General features: G+C 39.4%; 1 protein-coding gene across 5 annotated transcripts in view; it reads left to right on the forward strand.

Annotated features, from left to right (window-relative positions):
• pard3bb (par-3 family cell polarity regulator beta b) overlaps positions 1 to 23,211 on the forward strand; it is a 196,802-nt gene that overhangs the window by 139,518 nt on the left and 34,073 nt on the right. For 4 of the 5 annotated variants that reach the window (XM_020090080.2, XM_020090077.2, XM_020090079.2 and 1 more), the window contains one exon: positions 9,571 to 9,691. In XM_020090080.2, the coding sequence (XP_019945639.2) occupies positions 9,571 to 9,691 (121 nt within the window). The remainder of the gene's footprint in view (positions 1 to 9,570; positions 9,692 to 23,211) is intronic. The other variant, XM_020090078.2, reaches the window with a different exon arrangement.

The raw sequence follows: 23,211 nt of genomic DNA on the forward strand, positions 1-23,211 counted from the left end.
AGAGAAGAGTTATCGAGGGATTCAGAGGGGAGGAGAGGCTAAGTGGGTGTTTTGGGATAATTCGGTAGATGAAATGGGGAGCGGAGTGAGGACATGCAAAGAGAATAAGGAGGGGGGGGTCAGTGAGTGTCTGGGGCTGAAAGGGCAAATTAGATGGAGAAAAAGAGATGGGAACGTAGCAAATGAATGAACTGAGCTACTCAGAGTAGAAAATGTGAAGAGGACTAAAAAAGAGAACCAAGAAGAGGTGTGTGGGGGGGTAAAGAGTGTGTTCTCCGGACTCAAAAGCATGTGATTCAGCTTGGCTAATAAGGAAAAGCTCTCAAGAGGCACTAGTCTGCTCCTTCCCTTCCTCCCCCTTGCTCTCTTTCCGTCAATAGAGCCTTTCTAGGTCTCTTTCCCCCTGTTGCACTCTCTTCCTCTCATTTATGATTTCCGCCTCTCGTATTTGCACAAGTAGTTCTCAATGAAAAATAAATTCCATGCAAAGGACATCCGGCCGCAATGGAGCACGTACGCGGTAAAAGGACACATGGGCACATACACTCAGGCTCTTAAAAGGACACACAAACAAACAGGCATGCGGAAAGTTTAAAGACACAAAAGATGTACACTAATTATGGTATTAGCTTTGTCCGTTCTCCATGTTCTTTTCCGTGTAAATGAATGGTTGCCGTTCCTGTCTTACAATAGTAATGCACTGCAGATTTCTATCATTTAACCTCAACTACAAATTAGCTCCATATCTAACTCTGGCTCAATGGTTGTTTTGGGCTTGGCCCCATCAACTTGTGTGTTGAGATCAAATTAAAGCTCATATTTGGTGCTGAAGGTTGAGCTGACCACTTTTAGGAAAAGTTCTTATACTCAGGTTTGTTTGAAATGAATCTTTTTATAAGGACTTTGTCTAAGCTTATGCTTAATGCAATATTTTTAAACTACCCTGGTTGAGTCCAGATATTCAACAAATATTTGAATAATCAGCAAAGACAGTTTGACCGACAGCATAGGTCATTTGAGGTTAAGGTCAGCTAGAGGGACTTCTCAAAGCTTATGGATGATTAGCCCAGCTATATATCAGTGTGACTTTTAACTATGTGAACAAAATATAATCTAGTTATATAATAAGTAATATAATAATGAAATGACAAAGTTTGTGTCTAGGTCTCTACCAGATTTTTTTTTCTCTCATTTTGTGTCATTTGGTCATTTTAGTCATACTTTGCATCAACAGTGTTCTGAAATCATCAATTAATCAATTTAACATGTGTAGCAGCTTTCATACAGAGGTAGACTCAGTGCTTTACTGTCAAACATAGAACACATAAAATGAGAAAATATGTATTGATATTCCTCACTAATAAAAACCTGTGCAGAAACATTTACCCTCTCTCATGCAAGCATGTATGTGCATATGCATGCGCACACACACATATACACACACACACTACAAACTTCCAAAAGCCTGAGAGAAAAGAAATAGTCAAAATTGCTTTTAAAAGAAGATACACTTGCAGCAGACGTCAGGTCTTCAGGCAGTTTGTTCCAGAGAATAGGATCATAGTGACTAAATGCACCTTCACCTGATATAGTTTTGATTCTCTGTACATTGAGGAGACGCTTGCATGATGATCTGAAGGATCTGTCTGGGCTGTAGTTAGTGAGCAAGCCAGAAATGTATGCAGGACTCCCACATATTATCAAGGCCTTGGAAACAAATAGTAAAAATTTGAAATGAACTCTATACTGTAGCGGCAGCCACTGAAGTGCTTTCACTGCAGATGTAATATATTCCATATTTCCTTTCCAATTATCATTGGCTAAAGATTTCTGGAAATTATGGATCCCCTGCACTTTTCTTCTTGTATGATGACAGAGAGAAACTTCCTAAACTTCCCCAAACCTTTACCCTGAACCTTAACCTGATATTGGTTGTGTTAAAGACAATGACAAACAGCCAGTTTTGTTGTTTATTATTACAAGTACTTGTTCCAAAGATAACAGAATTCAGAGGAGGTTGAGATGGCTACAGTTTCACCATGGAAATCCACAATAACTGTGATGTGTTAGCTCGGGCTGATTGTGTTCTTTCTTGCAATTTTAGTAATAAGTGGAGACAACACAAAGCAGGTTGAAACAAAGTAATTATGTGCTTTTATTATCGTACCACAAAATCAACTGAACTTAATCAACATAAATAAGCAAGGCAGTAGTATTATTTCTCCATGACTATGATTGTAACATTGATTCCTAATCCAGTGTGTATTTTCAACACTCAAAGTCAAATCCATTAGAGGTACTGCATTACATTTATTTTTCCAAACTTTACCTTGTGTCTTGCTTTAATACGTACATGCCAGGCATCTGTGATTGGACTGTCATCTACAGCTTGTGTGTGTGGCAGTGAGGCAAAAATGCGTCCTGACACACGACTGTTAAAGTCAAAGGAAACACAGAGCCAGACAGCTTGCTCTCTGAGTGTATGCAAGCTGGTTCACCACCTGTAGTGCTCCCTCTTTCTCTGTCTGTCACACACGCACGAAAGCATGGAGAGAAGGAAGTCTTATCTAAATAATGTCATGCCAGATGATATTCAGTCTGTATATCACACACACACACACACACACACACACACACACACACACACTGATTGTGATTGTCATGACGATTGGATGCCAGCCTCCTTTGCCACTGTGAGTGTCTCCTCTTACACATGCAGACATTTAGACAGCTAGTCTGATTAATGTCATGGCAGCCGATAGAGCACTAATTACTCCCCGTGCTTCGACGGCACCACGGAAAGAGCAGTGTCATATCCTGTCAGCTGCATTTTAAAAACACGTGTCACTTCCTGTTAGCCTGTAGAGGAGAAGAGAGCAACAGAGCCACCTGACAGCACATACTCGTGCCCACACCACATACACAACTGCAGTGTTATCACCAAGTCTTTTGTTCACTCACCCTCTCTCCCTCCTTTCTTGCCCCTTTTCTTCTTTCTCCCCTCCTCTGACCCACCTGCCGGAATTTGCGATCTTTTGTTGTCAAACTTCATTAGCGGAGACGTCAGCTAATTAGAGCCAAGCAGAAGCTTGGGAGATTAGGAGGAGGGAGATGATGGAAGGCGAGACGAGTGGGGGGGAAGTGGAGGCAGGGGCAGAGGAGATGGAGATGAGCAGATGATGAAGAGATTAAGATGGGGAGGAGAGATGGATGTTGTCGAGATAGGGATGGAAACGACAGCAGTGATGATTACCTGTGCAAACCTTGGAGGGTAGGACGAAGCAAGAGCGCAAGAAAAGGTTGAGTGGAGGTGTGAGAGATTGAAAATGGAAAGATTGACAGAAATTGACTGCCCTTAACGACTCACAGTAAAGGAAAATGTGAAAAGAAAAGAGAGAAAAGTAGGAACATCAAAATGACAGAACACTGGATAGAGTGATGTAAAGAAAGCTCCCATGTCACCACATGATGGACTGTAACTCACACCCAACACACACGACTACTTGTTTTGTGTTATTTGTAAGCAATCCCATGTGTGTGCACGTGTGTGGGTGTGAGTGTGTGGGTGTGTGTACAAACAGGCGAGCAAAACAGAGATACAAGAGTCAGAGAGACAGAGATAATGTATCGACCTGCTTCAGTTGCTGTGGTCTGCTAACGATCCTCTACTCTACAACTAGACACTGGGGAGCACACTCACACACACACACACACACACACACACACACACACACACACACACACACACACACACACACACACACACACACACGGACCAGCGTGCATTTGTGGACATTTGGAAAGAAAAAGGCAAATCCCTGTGGTCATCATCAGTCAATATTAAGCTTCATTTCCTACATTGTACTACCCTGATTACTATCGGCTGTGGTTTGAGGCCTGTCATAACCAAGAGATGATACTGACCTCAGAATAATGTTTAGACTTTGTTCGTTAATGAGTTCAGATGGTTAAAATACAAATTAATTCCTTCACTTTTTTTACAGCATGAATAATTAAATTAGAGTTAAATTTAATTAAGCAGTCGTGTATAGTTAAATTCATGTACTTTGTACCCTCGACTTAAACATTCTGAAGGTCCCTGAATTGCCACTTGAAGCGGAAGTCGATGTTCATTTAAGCTACATCCATACTACTATGTTTTTGTTTGAATACAGTGTTTTCAAACTCAAACGATCGGTCCACACAAACGTTGGCCTTGTATAAGTTTTAATCCATGTCCATACTAATGAATGTTTACACACAAGACTTCTTAAATAGTAGCTTGCCCCCTATGCATATCATTTTAAAATGCAGAATTTAACTGCACAACAGCTGTTAGCAAAGACAGCAGGGTCCGCAACACTTGTAATTGAATATCCATGTCGTGTTAAACACTGGTAGCTGAGGCTGATCCCGGTTGTTTTCTTCTTGAAGGGTGTCATAATGACAGGAGTCTGACGAATCAGCGAAGGCTTAATTTTGACCAAAGAGATTTAATTTGTGGTTAAGTGGTGAGTTTTTACGTCTAAGCTTCCAAATGTCACAGTTTCTGATCGTCCGGACTAAAACACTGCCCCAGAGTTTCTAAACTTCTCCGTTTTAATGGTTCTTTCGCCCGGGCAACACTGGCTGCATGAGCTGCACGTGTCCGATTGGAAACATTTAGCTTTTCATTTAGTCAACCGTTATCAGGTAAGAGCTTCCACACTTCCTGCATGAGCCGCACTGCTCCTCTTGAGAGTCTAGATCACACGTATTTTCTCTGCTGTGCACGGTCACAGCAAAATATTCAGTGAAAATGATCTTTCAGCACAGTTAAAATGTCTATCCGTCAAATGTGTCACAAACATAAATATTTGCAACCCTGGGGCATGGCATTTAGTTGAGCACGCAGCCTGACTTTTATTTCGAGGAAATACAGTAGTCACACCAGAAATGTTTTGCAGCTCCGCTACAGACAGGCAACAGATGTGCTGCCTATGTGAACAACAGATGCCCACAACACAAAGCAGACCCGCGGCGAAATAGTCATGCACCACTCACCCAGCCAGTGCTGCCCGGGCGTCTAACTCTGGGGTAGTGTTAATGTCAGGCTCATCCATTGCAGAATGGTTTTTCAAATTAAAATGTAGTATTATGGATGTAGCCTTACTGTTACACTAGGGGGAGTGAGGCTGTCCTTAACTCTGACATTTATAAAGTGTCAAAGAACAGTTATTGTTTGCCGCATTGATCAGCGACAGCAGGATGCAAAGTCACAAATGTATCTACTTTCTTGGAAAGGCTGAGGGAGGCATGCATGTGTATACAGTATGCACCATCTCTTAAGCTTTCCAATCAATTGCAGTTTGTTTTCAAGCTTCATTGATTTTCCCAAATGGCTGTCATGACTTTGTGTTTGTGCTAATGAAAGGAAATCTGACTTTTACTACTTTCTCAGAAGGTCAACAGCTCTGCCAGCCGGTCACATTTATATCCTATTATAGTCTCCTGTATGTAGAGGAGACCAGACTGGACGTCACGTGTGTCGTCTGTATGTGTGCATCTGAGGACTTACATGTGTGTGTGTGTGTGTGTACCCTGTAGTTCTTTGGACATTTTTCATTTTTGCTCAGTCATCTGTCAGAGAGCACTACAAATATTTGCATGACCTTTGCTTCCTCTCTGCATCTCTCTTCCCTCTTCTTTTATAGTGCATCCATCTCTGCATTTATATCTGTCACTGTCTACCTTTCTCTATATCCCTAATTCATTTTTCTGATGGAGGGAAAACGCTAGATCTTCAGGTGCTTATGAAAAATCACAGTGTTTTCTTCAAGACAGCAGCACTGGTCTTAGTAATGGATTTGTCACATCACAGCATGGATTTTAATAATTAATGATCTTACTAAGCCAAGTCTTTAGTCCACCAGGCTGATAATGCCTTTCCAAGGTATGTACATGTTACACAAACATTTCTTCATTTTCTGCTTAGTGCATTTTCTTCCTGAAAGGATTGTGTTGCTACAGGAATTGATAGATCTCACATTAAGTCATTAGAAATTAATGGTAAATATTCATGACCTTTGAACACATATTACATTTCACCCTGCCCCAATGCCAGAATCTTCTAGACAGCAAAATGGATTTAAAACCGAACCAGAGAGGATATTAAACAAAGGTGCAACTTAAAAAAAAGAAAATGCACCTCTTATAACCAGTCTTGTAAATATTTATAGGCTTTAATGACAAGGATGTATTCCTTTACTGTGGACGTTGATGTATTTAAGGGCCTATCTCACCATGTTATTAATGGAACAGAGGTCTTAATTATTAATAGGAGCATTATTAACAGCCGGTCTGATTTTAAACATTTATAGAATTATTATTGGTGTGACAGAGCAAGAGATTGATCTCCCTGTGTGTGTGTGTGTGTGTGTGTGTGTGTGTGTGTGTGTGTGTGTGTGTGTGTGTGTGTGTGTGTGTGTGTGTGTGTGTGTGTGTGTTTCCCCACTGAAATAAGCGTTTGCTTTTATTTTGAAACATATGACTCATTGTAGGCTTTACAATCAAACTATAAAATTTAAAGTGTATGACACTCATCTGAAGTCATTCCTGATGTAAAAGTGTCAGCAGGTCATAGATGCGCAGTCATTCTGTATCACACACAAGCACACCATGCTATTTGGCTGCTACCACATGAACCAAACATTGTGTTGAGACCACACTGGTCATTAAAAAGTGAAGTCATGAAATTGTTCTCTTTTTACGGCTACCGTGTTTCTCCACAGCTAATCAATGACTTTCTCAGTTACAGAGTATGTCTGGTAATCGAAATGTTTGCATATGAACTATGTGTGTGTTTGTGCGTGCTGTGTATGTCTATGTTTATCACATTTATTTCTTCTTGAGCCCACCCTCTTCCTTTTATGTGGGGTCATAAATTGTGTGTCTGTGTGTGCATGTGCATGTGCACACACACAGTGTTCTTTGGAGTGTTTATGTGTGTCTGTGTGCATAAATTAATGTTGTATACATTTTATCGCCTTATTCTCCCAGGCCCTCTGTCAATAAATCAGAACAGAGGGTGAGGGCATGTGCGTAAGCTGGAATAGAGCAGAGTAAATGAAGTGACTGTACATACAATAGCCAGAGCTGTGTAGAAAGGTATGTCAGAAACGTGCTGTATATGTGCAGTGCACCAGTTGTCTCTGTTACATGATATCCTTGTTGAAGAGCTGCCAGTTTGCCTCAGGTGAATCTCTCTGACTCGAACATTCTGCGTCACTACAGTCGATATGATGCTGAACAAGGTGATGAAGATGATATATACAGTAAAAATAATACAATGAGAAGTTTTAAAAATAAGCCATTTTGGATTTAACACATCAAAAAAGTGTAAGAATTTAATCGAAAAGGAAATATTGACATTTAAGTTCCAGTGTGTAGATTTTAGGGGATGTGATGTCAGGAATTCAGTATAATAATATGTTTTCAATATTGTACAAGCACCTTAGGAGCTTTGTGTGATAGTTAGCCTCATCAGCTCCTGTTTCGACAGTAGCCCAAAATCGACAAACAGATCACTGGCTCTAGGGGAGGGTCTTTTGTGTGTTTATGTTACGTGAAGGCCAATGTTGGTTCTTATACGCATTTGGAAGGGCAGGGTGATGCAAGTGAATACAGTTGGGTGCAATCTGCAACTTTGCCGCTAGATGTCAATAAATCCTACGTACTGTATCTTTAAACTGAAAAAGATACAAGGCAATCTACACTAGAAAACGTGTTGGTCTTGGTCATGGGGTTCATTTCACTGCACTCTAAATCTGCTCTTTGCACAGTAGATGCTGTTTGTTACTGCTGACACAGCTCTCTGTCTCTCCGCAGCTAGAATATAGAGCAGAAACACACCCATATATACCCCCCCCCACACACACACACACACACACACACACACACACTGATCCACAGACTGACATTAGATTGTGTCTCATACAGTCCTAGATACAGTCTCTGCTGAGCATAAATGCAGTTTTTCTCAGTCTACCTTGTGACTCCAGTACCTCCAGGGCATTTTAAACCAGACACAGAATGAATGAATGAAAAGCTGGCAGTGCATTCAGTATTTCAATCTTTCTAAATATTAGATATTGTCATGAACATGAACACACATACTAAAAAGAAATGATAAAAGACAGAAGAGGGAGAGCAAAGAATGACACTGGATGAAGATGTTAACAAAATCAAGCAAAGTCTCGATTTCTGAAATATGAGTGTAAATCAAATGTCATATTCAAAAAGTGCTTTTAATTTTAAATGCTACATTAAAGCCATATTTGTTAAGGTAGAGATGATCCATTAAGCCCTAAAATAAATTGTAAACCGATATGGAATCTGTGAGAAGTGCTTTTGTTTTCAAGAAAGAATAATTTTAGAGGAATGATTTAGTTTTGAATAACATGCAGGTCATTCTGTTGATGCTCACTATGCTTAGTATGAACCTTCCATGAGTAATAGTTAGGAAGCCACTGACCATATGTCCTCATTGCAACTGTGCTTGTTAATCTGTTATGAACCTTAATTCAACCTGCTGACCGTCATTGTGGAATGTTTCTGTTGGACAGACTTGTGACACATTTTATTCTTAGCTAATCTGTTTTTCTGGGCTTTGTGTATAGACACTGAATCACTGAATGGCATGTCTGAGAGAAAGACACTATTAAGAGGACACACACACACACAATCAATGCTAATGGACAAAAAACTTTCTTGAAGGAAATCATTCTTTCATGAGTTTCTTATATTTTATCTTCAATTGTTTCATGTTGTGTATGATGCATGTGTATGAGTTAGTCAGTATGTCTCTGTGCCTTTATGTTGTGTGCATGATGATGGGCTCTCTGAAGTCTAGTAAGGGATAGGTCAGCATTTCAGTAGTTACAAAACAGGGGATGTCCAGTTTCACAGAAACAACTAGGTTGGCACTCTGTAGAATACAAACCTCCTCTCTAAGGAAGCACTTCTGGCTGACTACTCAGAAGACAAAGTCTACATAATGTCTGGGTAGAAAAGACAGAGAGCGGGTTGCTGTTTCAGACTTTTCGTAAAGCCTGATTTCTCATCAATGTGTTTTTCCTCCTTCCACCAACTTTGTGAAATATCACGCTGCAATCCTGATGCTGTATATGGGAACATATGTGTATGATATGGCTTTCCATATTTCCATTATGTGTGGGTGAGTGAATATGTGTGTGTGTGCACATGTGTGCATGACTCACAAGAGTGCCCAGGGTTCAGTGTTGTTGATATGCTGCGTATTTGTGACGAGAAAGAATATTTATAGCATGATTGATGTTTCTGTTTTCTTGCCTCTTGCGAGAGAAAAAAGAAATGTTGTGAAACAGATATAGATCTTAGCCGTCACAACTATTAAGAGGCAGATATGTGTGCATGTATTTAAACAATCATTCCTGCAGCCAGTTCTCACAATTAAATTTGTGTTTCTATTAACATTTTACAAGTTACTTTCTTTAACATTTTTGCCTGCCTTTTTGTCTCTGTTTGTGTGTGTTTGTGTATGTGTGCGTGTAGCAGTCTGGACAGGATCCAGCAGCTAAGAAGAGAGTACCAGCAGGCAAGGAGAGAAGGAATGGTACCACCTTATGAGGAACTGGACCAACGACGCAGAGGGCATGAAAACGACGCGCACAGGGTAAGAAGCTGAAACACACACAGGTTCACATGTGTAAAAAAAAACAAGTCCAGCATTTAAAAGTAAAGAGAAATATTGTGGTTAAGGTCTTAAATAATTCAATGTATGAGCATGAAGAAGAAGAAAATACTGTTGGAAAATGTGGAAGTCAGAGGAAGTCAGCTGAGTAGATGCTCTTCAGTGTGACCTGGGAAGCGGTTGCGCTCACACAACTAAAGGAATGTGGCCACATGCTTCCCAGACCACGTCCCCATGTTAGTATCTCAAGATGCATTGAGGATGCATTTGCATTCACATGCTTTCCATTAGTGATTGGGTTAAGGCATTTCCTTGTATGTTAATGGTTATAGTGATTGAGAAGAGCAGGTGTAAAGTAAAACCTGTTAACTGTTTGACACACTTGTGGTTTATTCATGGTCTCAAGAGGATCTGCTGGAATATTTCTACCACTTTTACAGACATTATTTATTTATACAACTCTTTAATTTGTCACTCAGCATATAAACATGGGTAAAAGAACAATCTGAGTCTGAGACTCGATGTCATGTACAATCTCAATTATATTGTGTTTATTGTTAATGAATGTTTAATCTCATGCAAGGAACATGAAGCTTAGGCACTCTGTTTCAGGGACATAATCAAAGTACCACCGAGTACAGTTTGTTTTTTACAGTAAACAGAAAATACCTGATATTTTTTTGTCTTACCTCCAAACCAACCTGAATTTCACCTCACCTGCTCTTGTCATACTGATATCTAAACGTCCAGGGCTTTGTGAAAAAAACAAAACTAAAATTAGTTCTTCACAGTGGAGCTAGAATTAATCTTCTGTGACAAGTGGACAGGCTTATTACAGCATATCATGTTTTAACCATTGCACCTTGATCAACACTTCTCTTCAGCTGGATAGAGTCAGAGGCTTTACTTCTATATGAACCTGGAAGCTGTCAAACATCATTATGCTAGAGCTAAAAGATCAAAATAATTAAATTCATTAATTTGTTGTTGATGAGCATTTCATAATTCAATCATAAATGTAATTATTGTGGTTGTTCCTGGTAACGGTTGGAGTCTCTCCAGTCACTGCAGTCATTTAAACCTACTGTACCTGCACAACTTATTCTTTTGATTCATCGCATATCGGAGCTTTCTGTCTGTTAAAGCAACAACAAGGAAGGCTTTAAAATTAGGTGGATTTTTAAAAAAGAAGTTAAAATAACTGAAAATGAATGAATTAATGAACGAACAGAACAGTTAAGGCCACCCTTGGTGTTTAGCTTTGAATCTGGATTAGCTAAAAGGCTACTGCTGTAGAATCTCTGTTTTCAGGGAGACATAGTATGTGTAATGCAGGTCACCACAGCATTTCCCATTCAAATAAAATAATAAATTGTGAGAGGCAGCAACAGGTCTAATATGATGCTTGTTGTTGAAGTTCAGTTTCCAAGATATATTTCATATTTTTCACTATTTCCTGATCCACTATTTTAGACTAAACAGTCAGATAGTTGATAATAATAATCTTCAACATTGAATAATTCAATCATGTTCATCAAAAGTTATACTTGCTGCACTTTAATTCAAATCTTAGAATCATTTGATTTGCGACCAGCTAGAGGCAATCTCCTTTACCCTGCGGTCGATAACTGCATGTTGCAACGTTCACTGCCTCCAAATTAGAAAACTTTTCTGTTGTTTATAAAGCAGAGGGCGTCGAAGAATTAGGTTTGAAGTCGGAAATTAAACAAAGGAAGAGAAAAAAATGAAAAGACAGATCAGTAGCAGTTGCTACGGGGTCTAATAAGCTTCTCTCATTAAGGATGATGCATTAATTAAGGCACGGGCGATTATTTACCTGACTGACTTTCTATGAGAAGGGTAGGGGGAGAAGTAATGGTTATGGAGGTGAGCCGACAGCAAACTAATTCAACTTCACTTTTATTGTTTTGTTTGTCTCTCCTTAAGTCCTTTTTATTTTTCTGTAGGATTTGCAGAATTACTATGAAATAGAAAAGCATTGGGAACTTAAGTGTAGAAATATAAAGATAGACAGAAAGGGAGAGTGAGTTCTTCATGCAGTGTGTGTGTGCGTGTGTGTTTTCCCCTTTGGCTCCATTACCATCTCATTGATTCATGGTTATGGGTTAGCTGTCTCCGCTAGCAAAATTATGTTTGCCTAAAAACAATTATCAAGCATCAAAAGCCACACCACAAGTTTGTTTCCAAGTGAGTGCATTGTGTGCTTATGGGTGGGTGTGTGTGTTTTGGAAGACAACAACAGACTTTCTCCCGAAGGAGAAGGGATCTAAATCAACATGGTGCCGTTGTTGTTGTCACATACACACACACACGCACAAACACACACACAGTCCCACACAAAGGGTCTGAAGCCAATTGTTATGGTGGGCGGTGTGACACAGCCTTTATCATAGGATTTAATTATAATAAAAAGCTTTCATCAAGTTCTTTTCTTTGTGTACTTTAGCCTGTAATATGTGTGTTCATTTACAGTGAGTCATTTAATTATTAATGGTATTTTACAGTGTGATGCAAAATAAAAAAGCATGGAAACCTCTGCACGACAATGCTGTGGCCTGCTCACGGTGCTGGTTTATTTTGTTTCATCTTTAAACTTAATGTTTATGTAGTGAGGGGGTTCAGTGCTCCTATGCTAATTTCTGCACTCGTTTTACTCTTCTCTATTGTATAAATGGCCTCCCTGTAGCTTGTGAGTAGAGCCACAGTTTGACTGAGATGCCGCTACAGTCAATGGAACAGTTGGGGACGGAATTCTTACTCAAGAGCATTTTAATGGTCCATTTTCCTTAGTAGCAGTGCTTTAAACTGATTTTAGCGAAAACTTTATGCTCATGAGATTCATATGAAGATGCAAGATATATAACTAGGTCTGCCCTTTCTTTTCCCCATTTTCTGAATACATCCCTATAGTGCGTCACACAATAGTTCGCAAAATTGCAGGAAAAAAATTGTAGGACATCTGAATAAGAAGTCACAGTCTAAACCACCAAGTATTATGTGTCTGAAGTGTTTTATATTATTCCCAATCTATAGGTGAGTCACCTCTTTATCAATCTCTCCGAGTCACATCTTTGTCTCTCTGTCTATGTCCTCTTTAGAATAAGTGTTATTTGAAAATAGAAATCTCTGTGCGTACATAATGAAAACAGCTTAGTGTTAGTGGTGTCAGCAGACCATGAAGCTAATATTTGTTCTTGTATTTGAGCCAACTTTAAGATCTATTTCACTATTCCAGTGAATATGGTTTTCATCAGGGGAAATGGCAGAAAGCTTAACTACTGTTGAAAGATGTTTGTAGACCAATTTACAAAATTCACAAACTGTAGGAGAGTTCCAGCAGCAGGCAATCACACCTTTGTTGGTAAGAATAATAACCATACTTAGGTATGTGGAACGGTCCCAATTAGGCACAAAAACTCATTGGTTTTGGTTTAGGTTTTAAAATAACTTTTCCCTTAAGGCAAGAGTGAAAAGTGAGTCGTCCTCTTTGAACTCTGGGTGTTGTGAGTTTTGATGGTGCTCCAGATCTACAGATGATAAATAAGGCACAGTGGTCTGTCTCTGATCAAGGTGAACAGGATGTCCTGTTCCCTGTTACAGGAGAAAAGGATTTTTCAGAATTGAAGCTAATTGTTGCTTTGTGTATTGCTATGACAACCCTTGTTAGCGCCAGGACTGTATTGTGATTAAACCATCAGGAAACCATTTTCCTCTAACGCTTGCCTTTGACTTGATCAAAAAAAATATATCTTCCATTCAGTTCTCATTTAATCACTCTAAATTTTGATAAGGACAACTAAAATGTCCTTGAAGTGTTGGAAAAAAAATTTGGACTAAGAAAGTAAGTTATTAGTGTTGCAAATTCTCAACAAGACCAACAATTGAAGTGAATTAAAATGACTCTCGATCACATAGAAAGTGTAATGCATCTTTATGTCATATGTAGCACAGCTGTGCAGTCCTCACTATGCCATAGTCATTGGCATCCATCTATCTGTTGGTTTTTTCTGTATCTGCTCAAACAGTTCAGCATCAGGGTGCTGACTTGTATTGAAAGAGTGAAAGGGGATGTAGGTCCAGGTTTGCAGTCTATCATAGTGCTAACAAACACAGAAGAACACAATCACACTCATATTCATACCCACAGAGAATTTCCATGTGGTCTTATTTGCATATCTGCGGACTAAGAAATAAACCCACATAAAAACAGGGAGAACGTGCAAACCCCACACAGAGTCTCCGAATTAAGATTTGTGGGTTTAGGAAAAGATAAAACTTCACTGTCTGAATCATTTCTCTGTATTGATGAGTGTGCAAATGTGTGCATGCATGTGTGCCAGTGTGTCCAGCCAGCTGTTCCCTGCAGTTCTTTACTTTTTCCAGTCGAGAAAATGTTCTTTCCTTCTAATGAGGGTTTGAATTCAGAGGGAACACAATCCAACTTGAGAATCTAAATGTTTTCATTTGTTACTTTGATATTCCATTTCTCCTACACACACATAAACACTTGTCGCATTCACACGAGAGGTCTGTGTGGGGGAATATATTTAGAGTACACCAAATAACTAATAAGTCAAGATGTGTAATGTGTTTTATGTCCTTCTGAAAACCAAACCAAGTTCACGTTTAACTTTGCCAGTCATTACATGTGAATCAGGTAAAGTTGCAGTGAACGTTTCATGCTGTTTTACCCAGAAAAACTTGGTTGATCGTTTTGGCTCAGTCAAGTTTTTGGCAACTTTTGCTTTGTTTGTGTCGCTTAGCAACACACAAGTTTGAATTCAACAAAATTGACTTTAATGGTTATTGTTACTCATACAGAAGTCAACCTTGGCATGATGATGTTACATTCACACTCCCTTGTTCTAAACTTAGCACCTATGAAATAGTTTTCCTGGAATTGTAGTCATAGCAGCAGCCCTTTTCTGTGCTTTCCTGTGGACATAATCATGTGCAGGCAACATTTGAAAGCAGACGACACTACTGTCTTCGAGAAACACATATGGAACAGATGTAGCTTAGCTGTCATTGCTACTGAAGATCAAAATGGCTGAATGATCCTGGACATACAGTAACTCTGGCAGAGTCTGTGCCGACTCCAAATGTTGCCCGTGAGTCGTTATAAGAGGATCTTATATCATATCCTGTTGATTAAGACTGAATTCCCTGTTCTGTCATAGCTACATCCGGATTCATTTTGCAGAGTGTGTGTGTGTGTTTCAGGAACTTCTTTTTGTCTTTCGCTCAAGGTCTCCGTCCCCTGAACTGGGTCCAGTATTCTCTCTAACCTCGTCACTGTTGCCATCCAGAGACAGGCACACCATTGTGTGACTCACAATAGAATTTGGGAAAAATCCCAGAGCAACATTCCCACAACCTTTCTTATTTTTATCTTTTTTACCTTTTCTTAAGCTGACCACTGTGACATTTGCTTTCTCACTTCAGTCCCTTTGTGTGACTCATTCAAAACGTGCATGATGTGTGTCTATGTAAAAAAAAAAACACAATTTACAGTATGAGTTAGCTCAATGAAAATTAACCTTATAATAGGTTTGTAGGTTTTAACCCATCTTGTCTTTCAAAGACCTTGTACAGTCTTCATCAGTTGTGTGTGCTCCCTGTATAGTGGAAAACTTTCCCTTTTACTGGTCAAGACACCATCTTTTAAAACCACCAGCACACACAAGCCCTAAATAGGTCAGAAATGATGGGACCCTGACAGAGAGTATTGACTTGGGCAAAGACAGAAAGCCTTTTCACCGTGATAGCCCGATTTACCCACAAACTGTATGTATGTGGGCACATTAGTCATGAGTATCACCCACTGAGACCAATGACTAACACTCAACACAGTTTTTTTTTTCTCCATCCTGTACAAAGCAGAATCAAACAGTGGCAAAGTAGAGAATATCTCTCTCTTTGAGGCACAGGGTGAAGTGAGGTTAGGTCTCTGATTCTTAAGGCAATGTTTTTTTCCCCTCAGTGTTTCTAACGCTTCTGCTTTGTCGAGATTATTTTACCAGATTGTAATTCTGGGTTTAAACTGAAACACTATTGAGACCCATTGTCCAAGTAAGTCCTGTAAAATTTAACGTCTTATTTTAGAGATGCTATTAAAAGGTAGTATTTCCTGAATGTGAGCATGGCCATTACATGATGTAGTCTGGTTAAAGAATTCATGCACGTATAAAGTTCATTCAGCGCAGTGCAGGCCTAAGGATAGAGACATGAGTCTCATTGATTTTGTTATACACTCAAACAAATTGGACTTTAATGAAAGGATGAGATTTAATTGCTGACTCTGAGCTTTAAGGGTGTGTTCACATCAATAATGAGTTAACAGTAGAATGGGATGAGCTACTTTGCCAATACACAATCCCTTTATTTTTGAACATTTCGTTAAGGAAATGATCCTCTCAGAGAAGGTAACCAGCACTGTTGACGTAAAAAAAATGTAATGGGGCTCTTTATTGGCCAAGTCAGTCATGTGGTCTCAGTCCAACTCTGTTTTTCCCTTAATCAAGACTAAACTGAAGGTAAGAATCCCCCAGGAGTGTCTAAATGTCTTCTGATGACTAAGAACTGTAGCATTATTGATACAGATGATTTAAGTTTAGACAGACTACAGTATGTAACTTTGGCTGATAGGGGTTTCTCAATCAAAAGAACAAAAGACTTAGTTTGATGATATTGTATAGAGAGTGTGGTATCATGGGAGTTGTTGTCTTCACCACCAATGATGATGAAAATCTACCTGACATGAGTATTCATGTTATGCAGCCAATAGCAATGAAGGATTGTGATCCGGTACAAGTGATCAATACAAACAGTTGAAGGAAAAAACAGCAGAACTGTCTAGCAGAGTGTGTTTCCTTCGTTATACCGTCGTAGAAGGTAGAAATGACTAAAAAGCAACGATAATGAAACGTCTCTTATTTCCCTGGGTTTGAACATTGTCAGAAGCATTTTGGATATTCTAAGTACTTTTTAGACATTTCAATGAAGAATTGTTACATATTGTATCTTTTAGTTACACTGTGTACTACAAATAGAAAGGGTTTAGATTCTTACACTCCCGATCAGAACCTAAAATTTGTGTTTTGACCTGATAGTTTTTTGTGTGTTGCTTAAGTACGGAGCCAACACAACAGAAAACACGTCGTTGTCCTGATACTATCTGACTACACTGGTGGTTTTTAGTAATCCACATTATTTAACATTTACAGGTGATAATTCCAATAAAGGCTTTGCTAAAAATGAACCGTGTTCTCTTGTATAAGATATTTTGTCAGTTGCATGTGGCTGTTCCTGGCAGACCTTTATATTTGCCATTTTATAGCCATGTATGCAGGGGCAGGGAAAAAAACCCTGTCCTCCCTCTCTCTTTCCACACACACACACATACAACCCTTTTCTTCGTGACCTCGAAAGTGTTCATGTGATTTCAGCCATTATAAAACAGAAATAGGCGCACTACCTTGGGTGTTTTATAGGTGGACAGGCAGGGGATCGAACCTCAACCCTCCATTGGCAGAAAAGTACTGCAGTAAACCTTGTAGCTGAGTGTGGCTCTTTGTTATAACAGACAGGGTTAAGAGAGTTGTTTGTGCTCTACTTAAAAACAGTTTTTCATCCCACTCTCTCTCTCTCTCTCTCCCCTTTATTCTCTATTTTAATCTCGTTGTCCATCACATTTGCTCCGGTCCATGTTCTTTCAGCATTATCTCTCTTTCTCCATTAAGAGGTACATCATTATTTCTCTATTAAATATGACATTGGGGAATGAAATGCTGCTGTCTGATGGTAGAGATGATTCCACTCATGTTCACCAATGTCCTCCCATCCTGAGCTCAAGCTCTTGGACATAGGGGTTAAGGACGGGAAGATGTACATGTGATCGCAGCATGTACAGTAGTATGTTGTCAGAACAAGTGCAACTAGAGAAGCATTGGTTGAAAAATAAAGAGAGTGAGAAGAGAAAACATGGAGTGTTTTCTTTAGTATATCCACAGCATTGAGTAAGACCACATTTCCGTTATTAATGGGAGCTCTGGGTGACCATAAATCCACTGGAATATGGTGAACCACATCCCCAAATCGCCAAGGTTTTTGAAATAGGATAGTCAGCATATACACACACACACACACACACACACACACACACACACACACACACACACAGATGATGATCCCAAAATCAAAAAGACCCAGATTAACACACGCTGCATGCAAACATTTTCAGTACACGCACATACTTAAGCAACACACACAAGCATTTTTGCACAATCTACACACACACACACGCTACCAAGTGCTATTACTACACTACATATTCTATTATGGACAGAAATTCAGTTAAAATCCATTGCTTGGATCATGTTATTTTACTTTCCCTCTCTATTTGAATACAAACTATGTGTAATAAACATATATTTAACTGCACCTCAGTTGTAAAAGGGAGACTTTTGAACTGCAAGGGTTTCCCTGCGCTAAGCACTTTTGCAGAAAAGGCTCTTTATCCCTGACAGATTTGACTAAGACTTGTAGCACATTAGAATTTTTACCCATTTCACAAATTGGATAAGGTTGAGTGTTTGGAACCTCTGGAGAATTTCCAAAATATATTTATCATCTGACAAATCAGCATTATTCCAGAAACAGCAGGGACCTGTGCTTCCTTGTTGGCTTCATTGAATACAGTGATGACTGATTGGATAAAGAAATTAATGCTAATGAAGAATACATGTTGGACTGTTTCTGAGCAGTGGTCTGAATGACTAAAATAAGCTGGCTTGCAATGGTTGTCTGGCGCTGAAGTTCACAAAGACAGCATTGCTCTGAGAAAAACATATGCAGGCAAACATATGATCATTCACACACACTCACACAAGTGCATGTGCACCCAACACGCATCTGCACACAAATACACACTTTGAAGTCAAACAGTGGTGTTTCCTGTGCAATCATGGGATCGAGCCCAATGCTGTTACTCACTCTGGCCTTATAAGGACAAGTGGAGCGTTGGAACGGTACAAATGTGCTGAATCTAATGGAACAGAAAGGAAACTGGGCTCACACTGATGGTCCAGAACAACTGCGAGACGGAGACAAGCAGGGATCAAGACAGAGGAAATAAGTAGTGAGGGTGGGGAGGCAAGAGCTAAGCACTTAGGCAGCAGATATTCTCCTTGTGATAAGATTCTGTTTTTGTTGTGCAGCAGATTTTTAGCAATGTAATGCATACTTTCGAATTTCTTCAATTGAAAATGTTCTGTGTTGCATGTTAAGTCAGGGAGGAACTCATTTAGTTTGAATATTCCTCACCAGTCTGTGTGTGCGTGTGTGTGCATGTGTGTGTATAGGGATGATGTATTTCAGTACTCCCAGCAGCAGGTCAGGAGGTTATAATCCCCAAGTCAGACAAGATGGGATCAGTGCCGACTCAGTGGACCCAGACACATAGCTGTGTCTGCGGCTACTAGCATAGACAGAGATGATATACATCCTCTCCCTGTCTCAGTCAATAATGAAGATACTCTCATGCCCAGACATTTACTGTTCCTCCATCTTTCCTTATTCTCTTTCTGCCTCTTCCAAGTCCCCATGGACTCTGTGCCATTGCACTAAACTCACCCACGCAGAGACACGCACGCACACACACACACGCACACACACACACACACACACACACACACACACACACACACACACACACACGTAGTCATGAGGTAATCTTCAGCAAGGTTCGGTGGTTATAACTGACTGGAGCACTTAACGACTGACTCATTGTCAGAGATTTGGAGTCATTAACAGTTAAATTGTTCACACTGACTGACCAAGGCATTCATCTATGTCCTGGAGAGGGGTGCGGTGATATGGTACATATATTAACAGAGAAAATTGAAAGAAACCTTTAAAGTGTTTCCAGCTTGAAGAACACCACGCTGTGTGTGTGTGTGTGTGTGTGTGTGTGTGTGTGTGTGTGTGTGTGTGTGTGTGTGTGTGTGTGTGTGTGTGCGCACAACATCATGCCAAACACGTAACCTTTTTGAGTCAAACCGGTAAAAGCCAAATCACACAGGCTTTATTTGATTTGGCCGGAGAACAGAAGAGGCAAACATGGTGTTGATAGAGATTCCCTTACACACACAGACGCACTCACATCATCTAAGCAAGTAGAAATGCCTAAAACAACAGAAAGCTGACCACCAGTAACTACACCTATGTCACACGCTCTCACCACATTGCAACAGCAAGACTCACCATACTGTCAGACCTTAAGCTGACTTAGCTTAGTCAACGTCAACAATCTCCATAGTGCTATGTTTTATCATTTCAAATGTCAAACCTTTTAGTATCAGAAAGAGTAGAAGTACTACAGGTGAAACTGTTCTGACTGTGGTTGAATACATTTCTGAATTGAAATGTATATTTTACTGACGGAAAGAAAATCTCCTTTTCAAAAAATTCCACTGAAACACAATGGTAAACAACTGATTTAACTATTGCTGGGACTTAGTGTTGATGATGCACAGGCTATCTTCTGGATAACTGGTTGTCGGATTAAATAGTTGCCAATTAATATTCTATTCATCAACTAATCAATTAACTGAGTAGTTTTCAGGGGTTGTAAATGTGGTCATAGGTCACTGGTCTTGTGTACACTTCTCTTCAGTCCAGTTTGCAATGTACACATGTACAGCTCCTGAAGATACCATGACCTGAATGACTGAGAATCTCCACAGATATTTGAGTAACACTTTAGTATCATGACCCAGACTTTATGAAATCTTTTCCAGGAGCAATCAATAAGAAATACATCATCTACTTTTTATATTTGCTGTTCATCTTTTCAGGAAATTGGTGCATTTTTCAACTGCTGACACACTGACATAAAATAAATAAAATGCTGATTAGTATTATTTCATTATTGTATCTAACACATGGACAAATTAGTTCATGATGTCCTATAAACGATCATTTGCGTTTTGAAAACATTAATGAAATCATATTTAATGAACAGCACATTGAAGAACACTAGTTCCTGGGGCCACAAAGGAATTATTTGTGGTGAGAACCTCACACAGTCTTCTTACCAGGTGAACTCACCGTTCTCTTGCTCCAGGTAAGGAGATTAAATCTGAATACAGGGATTCTAGAGGTGTACATCAATCTGTGGTGTAGGTATCTATACCATACACTGTTGATTCAAAGCAGAAGTGTAAATTGGCCACAACCATGTGCAACGTTTGTGTAATGACCCATGTCACCCATGTCTAACGGGACATCATGGGTAAACTTCCAACACATCGTCTTTGCCTTTCTTCTCACTGACAGGACCAAAGAGCAGTGTATCGGGGACATATAGACAAGTATAGACATGTAAATGGTTGTTCAAGGGCATTTCTACATCTGTGTGAACTGTGGGAATGGAATTTTGGCCCATGCATGTCCACTCACTTCCCCAGTGACTGATATATAAAACAGAACCAGGTATAGAGGTGCAGCTTGTAAATCAGAAGAAAAGAAAATGAATGTATATTGCTGCAGTTTTTTTTTAAGTTCGCATCTGGCCTCTGGTCCTCAGTTCTCAAGTTGAATGTAAATGAAACTTTATACTAAAATCTTTTCATATTTCATATTGCAAAACTTTTTTCTCAAGATTAGAAGTTCAGCAGTGCTTTCCTTTAACAAAACATTACAGTAAATTGAATGAAAAGAATAAAAAATGAAAATATGTTGTCATTTATTAATTCTGTCCACCATGGCAAAGCCTTAAATCCTATATCCACTGTCACTCCTTTGTACCATGTGCTCATAATTGCTGTTTTGTGTCCTGGAGAATACATTTCTGAGCTCTTGCTGGAATATACATCACCAGAATACACACGGTCACTTGACACGGAATAGTGGGACAGTGAGAAAGATGAGATGGGATTGAACTCGAGGAAGTGGAGGGGTAGAAATGATGAGAGTAAAAAAAGGTTAAAGATGGACAGACGAGTTAAAAAGCGGTAAAAAAAAGAGGCTATGAGGTTGATAAGATCAAGAAAAAAATGTAGACGGGTAGCAGAGGGGGTGAAAAGGAAAGCATGAGTGAGGGAGATGGATGGATGGAGGGAGAGGGGGGCGACTGAAAAAGGGAGAGTTATGCGTTGGGTCATTATGGAGGAATGTTAATATGATTAGTGAATGACTCTGACCTCGCTGTCTGGGACTGGTGCCTGGCTGGTCTGATGACCGTTGAACGTCTGTTATACATACACACACACACACACGCACACACACACACACACACACACACACACACACAATAGAATAAGAGGATGAAAACATACATCACACACACACACACTCTCACACAAACACTCCCTCACTAGCATGTTTGATTTGTGCCTTCTTCCTTCCAGGAGGGCAGAATAAGTCAACATGTCATGACTTATTATCTGTCTTTGATGTGCATGTTTCTCTACAGTCTGCCCTGGTAAAGTTTGGGTTAAGATACAGAAGGGTTCATTGAGCTGCGGTTGTTAGGTCCCAACATACCTCTGCAATTTGTTTGTCTGAGTCCCAGGGTTAGAGACGCAAATCATCTCGAAGGTCCTGACAAAAAAAAGCAGTGGAAGATTTAATTCCATGATTTAATTCTCTGCATATCAGCCAGTAACCTCGCTGAAATTTATTGTGGTCGACAAGCTCTGGAAAGCACCACAAGAAATAGTCTTTGCTTGTTTTCATTGTCTTTGAAAAACCAGTAACCTAAACAACAGCCAAGTTCCCATGATTCTGTAATGATCCCCCTATTATTGTGTAACAACTGATTCACTGATAAAAAGACAAAGTAGTCTGTATGTTAATGTAAATCCCCTTTCACCTGACATGAATGTATTATAATGATAATGACAATAATGATAGACAGAGTTAAAGCAGTGTCAAGATTACAATAAAAAACCACATATGGTTGAAATCATGGCCAAGACCATGAAAGTAAGTTTTGAGCTGTTTTTTTTTAAGTGGATGCACTTCTTAAATATAGTGGAAGTTTGTTCCAAATCTTTGGTGCATATTTACAGAAAGCTACTTCACCATATTTCTATTTTTCAAATGAAAAATATTGTATGTGTATGAAGAGCACATGCATGCATCTCTACATTGTTGTCTCAGTGAAGCTGTGACCGCACAATAAGCATCTGTTACATGAGGTGAAGTGAAAGCTCTGTGAGAGAATCAGTGTCTGCTAATGTCTGAGGGTCAAAAGGTTAACGCAGTCATTGACTCAAGAATTAAATATAATTCACTCCATGTGTAATTACTTATAAACATTCACACTGTCCTCTCTACTTCAATGTAAACCTGTAGTTAAAGCTTGGACTTTAAATTCATTCACATGGAATCAATTATTATGTTTGAAATTCAATGTGCTGAAGCACAACGCCTGAAAAATCATTTTAAAAAAGGTGTAAGAGCTCAAATATTAGGAT

This window comes from Paralichthys olivaceus, chromosome 10, assembly GCF_024713975.1.
Source record: "Paralichthys olivaceus isolate ysfri-2021 chromosome 10, ASM2471397v2, whole genome shotgun sequence".
Taxonomy (NCBI): Eukaryota; Metazoa; Chordata; class Actinopteri; order Pleuronectiformes; family Paralichthyidae; genus Paralichthys; species Paralichthys olivaceus.